A 4,303-nucleotide genomic window follows, 5' to 3' on the forward strand; every position below is an offset into this window, starting at 1 on the left:
GTGAAAAATTTCTTAAAGATTGCTAGGCCATTCACATCATTAATGAGGAAAGAAAACTGTTTCAAATGGGAAAGGAGTTGTGAGACGGCCTTCTTGACCCTAAAGGAGCGCCTAACCACGGCTTAAGTGCTAGCCTTACCGGAGGGAAGTGAGTATTTTGAAGTTTATAATGATGTTTCAAAAAATGGTTTGGGATGAGTGCTCATGCAAAATGGTAAATTTATTACTGTCGCGACAATTAAAGCCATATGAGTAGAATTATCCAACACATGACCTAGAGTTGGGAGCCATTTTTGCTTTGAACATATGGAGGCACTACCTATATTGAGCAACCTTTAAGGTGTTTTCTGATCATAAAAGTTTAAAGTACATCTACACCTAAAATGAGTTGAACATGAGGTAAAGAAGATGGATTGAACTCATTGGGGATTATGACACTGAAATAGTATACCATGGAGGGAAAGCTAATGTGGTAGCCGATGCTTTGAGTAGAAAGTTGGTTCACTCTTTGTGTACCGCTTTGTCCATGCTAAGACTTAAGGAAGAAATGAAGAATATGGGTATTCATATGACACGAAAAGGGGAGGCGATTGGTGACTTGACTTTAGAACCGGAATTGTACGATAAAATCCGGGAGAGCAAGCAAGTGATACCAAGATCCAAGAGTGGAAGGGCACATTGGAAAGGGGTGAAACTTCAAAATTTTAGTTCCATGGAGACGGAAGTCTTAGGTTCAAAGGGAGGTGGTGCATACCAAGTGATGAGGAGCTTAAGAAGAAGATTATGGATGAAGGCCATAACACACCTTACTCGGTGCATTCGGGTGGTGATAAGTTATACAAGGACCTTAAGAAAACGTTTTGGTGGTCAAACATGAAGAGGGAAGTGGCGGAATTTGTAGCAAGATGCTTGACTTGTCAAAGGTTAAAAGGGAGCACAAGAGGCCGCAAGGCAAAGTCCAACCTCTAGATGTGCCGGAATGGAAGTGGGAATTAATATCAATGGACTTCATTGTGGGACTACCTAGGACTCAAAAGGGCAACAACATGATTTGGGTATTGTGGATAACCTTACTAAATCGGCTCATTTCATACCCATGAAGGATACTTGGAGCAAGGTGGAACTAGCTAATGCCTATCGAATAAATGTGGTCAAGTTTCATGGGATACCAAAGGACATCGTGTCGCATCGTGACTCTAGATTTATCTCTAGATTTTGGCAAGAATTGCAAAGTTCCTTGGGTAATCAATTGAAGATGAGTACGACATTTTGCCCAGCGACGGATGGGCAAACGAAGAGGACTATCCAAACTCTTGAAGGCGTTTTGAGGGCTTGTGTAATGAAATTTTGGGCACTTGGGAGAAAAGGCTAGATTTGATTGAGTTTTCCTACAATAATAGCTATCATACAAGCATTGGCATGGCATCATTTGAAGCTTTGTGTGGGAGAAAGTGTCGAAGCCCAATATGTTGGGATAATAGCACCGCAACCATCTTGTTGGGACCTCAAATGATCCAAGACATGATAGACCAAGTGCATGTAATCCGAGAAAAGATGAGAGCGACACAAGATATGCAAATGATTTATGCCGATTTGAGGAGAAGTGACATTGAATTCGCGGTGGGAGACAAGGTTCTACTCAAGGTTTCTCCAATAAGGGGTGTGATGAGATTCAGGAAGAGAGGAAAGTTAAGCTAAATGTTCATAGGGCCTTATGAGATATTGGATAGAGTCGGGGAAGTGACCTACCGTTTAGCACTTCCGCCGGCACTTGATTGTGTTAAAAATGTATTCCACGTGTCTCAATTGCGGAAGTACGCGAGTGATCCTTCTAATGTCCTAGAAGCGGGTACAATTGAATTGGATGAAGCCTTAACCTATGTGGAGACTCCTAAGGAAATCTTGGACCGGAAAGTAAGGAAGATAAGGCATGGGGAAACATTGTTGGTGAAAATTTTGTGGTCTAATCACCAAGTAGAAGAGGCTACATGGGAAGCCGAGGAAGCAATGAAATAACAGTATCTTCAACTTTTCGAGCAAATAATGAGTTCGGTTACGAGGTTGTAACCTTGTTATTAGAGGGGTGGAGCGTATTACGCAAAAATGCAAGTTCCTTCTTTAACTAGTTAGTTTACCCCACCTTCGTAGTTGTTGTCGTCATTAGTTGTCTCGACCTATATATGTGAGTGTATAAGTATCTTGGGTAGTAAAGACCTTCTTTAGTGCTTAGTCGGGTCATGGGTAGTGGTATTAGAAGTACTTAGTTTGGGTCGGGTGTGAATTTTTGGGATGAAGTTCGTTTTAAGGGGGAAAGATTGTAATATCCCATAAATCCCAAGGCTGCACTCGGCCGAATACACCGAATACTCGAGCAAGTGGAACCTCACTCGAACGAGTGAGGGACCGCATGGTGGCTGGCCTTTTACACCAGCTCCTGTTTTAAGTCACTCGGCCGAGTGGCTGGTGCACTTGACCGAGTGGAAGTCCACTCGACCGAGTGCTACCGAGCACTCGACTGAGTACCATGTCGTTGTCCAGCTTTACATGTGAAGAGTGGTAGGTGGCCTTATGCTTCTCCACACCTAGCTTGTTTCACTATTTGGTTAATAGTCAACCCAACTTTGTCCTTTTAAATATATATTATGCTCCTAGTTAACCCAAAGTTGATCTACCTTTGTTGACATCCACCAAACAAGTTTGCATGTTGCAGCTCTATTCCAAACTTCACTATTACACAAACCTAAGCAACCTTCCTTATGAGAGCTAGTCACATCATTCCAAGCCACAGTAGATGCTTTAAAGTAATCTATTTTCCTTTACCACAAGAATGTACCACAATATGCATTTATTCTTCTAATCACACCTTTTGGAATAAGGAAGATCGATGTCTGATACAAGTGTAGCGTGCTCAGTACGGATATAATAAGCACCATTCTCCCGCCAAAAGAGAGTTTTATATCCCCTAAGCTTCTTAATTTACACACCACCTTCTATACGAGGACCTCATATTCCTTTTTTAGAAGCTTGCCAACTTGGATGAGGACTTCTATGTATTTGAAAGGCATATTGCCTCTTTCGAATCCAAAAACTAAAAGAATATCTTGAACGACATCCTGGTTCATTCGTGCAAAGTACGCAATTGATTTTTTAGCATTTAAATTCCCACATGTAGCCATGGAAAACATAAAAAAATGGATCTTGGAAGCACCATAATTGATCTTATCTCTCTTTACAATAAAGTAGTTGGTCATCTGCAAATATTATATGTGTGAACTGCAAACTGCTACACAAGGGATAATATTTCAAAGGCAGGGAGGTGGTATCATATTTAAATAAATAAGTAAGCTACTCATACATAAGGTAAAGATCATGGGAGACAAATGGCCCCTTATCTTAAGCCTCATTTCCCTTGGAAAAATCCAAACGTAGCGCCGTTCAAGCTAATAGCGAAGGAAGTGATGCAGATCATGAGAATCGTTTTTAATTTTTTAAGAAAATTTAAGGCCATTAGCATGTCTTCCACAAACTTCCATTCAACCGTTTTATAGGCCTTTTGAAGATCGGTTTTTAATAAACGTCTAGGAAATATAATTTTCCTATTATAAAGCTTTGCAATATCTTAGAAACCAAAATGTCTTCTAAAATGCTTCTACCCTTCAAGAATTCTCCTTGTTCTTAACTAATCAGGTCAGGTAGCACCACATTTACTCTAGAACATATAATCTTCTTATATGAACTTGTAAGCAATATTACAACATACTATGCGGCGAAATTGCATAACACTTTGAGGTCACTCACTCTTTGGGATAAGCGTGAGATTGGTAGAGTTAAGTTATTTGAGTATCTTCCATATGTGAGAAATCAAACACGGCATAACATATGTCATTACCTACTATAGTCCAAGTGTCTTTGAAAATTTTATTAGAATACTCATCTGTGTCAGGTGCCTTGTTATTGGAATTTTGTGCTACCTACTTAATTAACTAACGTACAATATGTTATGTGTATGTCTACTAGCACAAGAAATCATAAATTAGGGACTATAAATGAACATAAAAAATATCACAATACTTTACTCCGTATTATATAATTGTTGTCTTTTAATACATAGGGTATGATATTATGCATAGAACTGAGCCTTGTAATTCATTAACAATCCCACACCTGAACCAAGTGCGTAGTAATTTCCGTCAATAAGGAGGTATCGAAGATTATGAATGTTCTTGTTCAAACGAAGATATGTATTTGATAAGGACGTGAGAGGAAGAGATAGTGGTGGTAGTTCGTGGTTGGGTGGTCGGAG

General features: G+C 39.8%; 1 protein-coding gene across 1 annotated transcript; it reads left to right on the top strand.

Annotated features, from left to right (window-relative positions):
* Window positions 1–1,698: 1,698 nt before the first annotated feature.
* Window positions 1,699–2,016, top strand: LOC141614207 (uncharacterized). Its single transcript, XM_074432964.1, has one exon. It carries the CDS (start codon window positions 1,699–1,701, stop codon window positions 2,014–2,016), a length of 318 nt encoding a protein of 105 aa, XP_074289065.1.
* The last annotated feature ends 2,287 nt before the right edge of the window (window positions 2,017–4,303 follow it).

Source organism: Silene latifolia, chromosome 11 (genome assembly GCF_048544455.1).
Source record: "Silene latifolia isolate original U9 population chromosome 11, ASM4854445v1, whole genome shotgun sequence".
Taxonomy (NCBI): Eukaryota; Viridiplantae; Streptophyta; class Magnoliopsida; order Caryophyllales; family Caryophyllaceae; genus Silene; species Silene latifolia.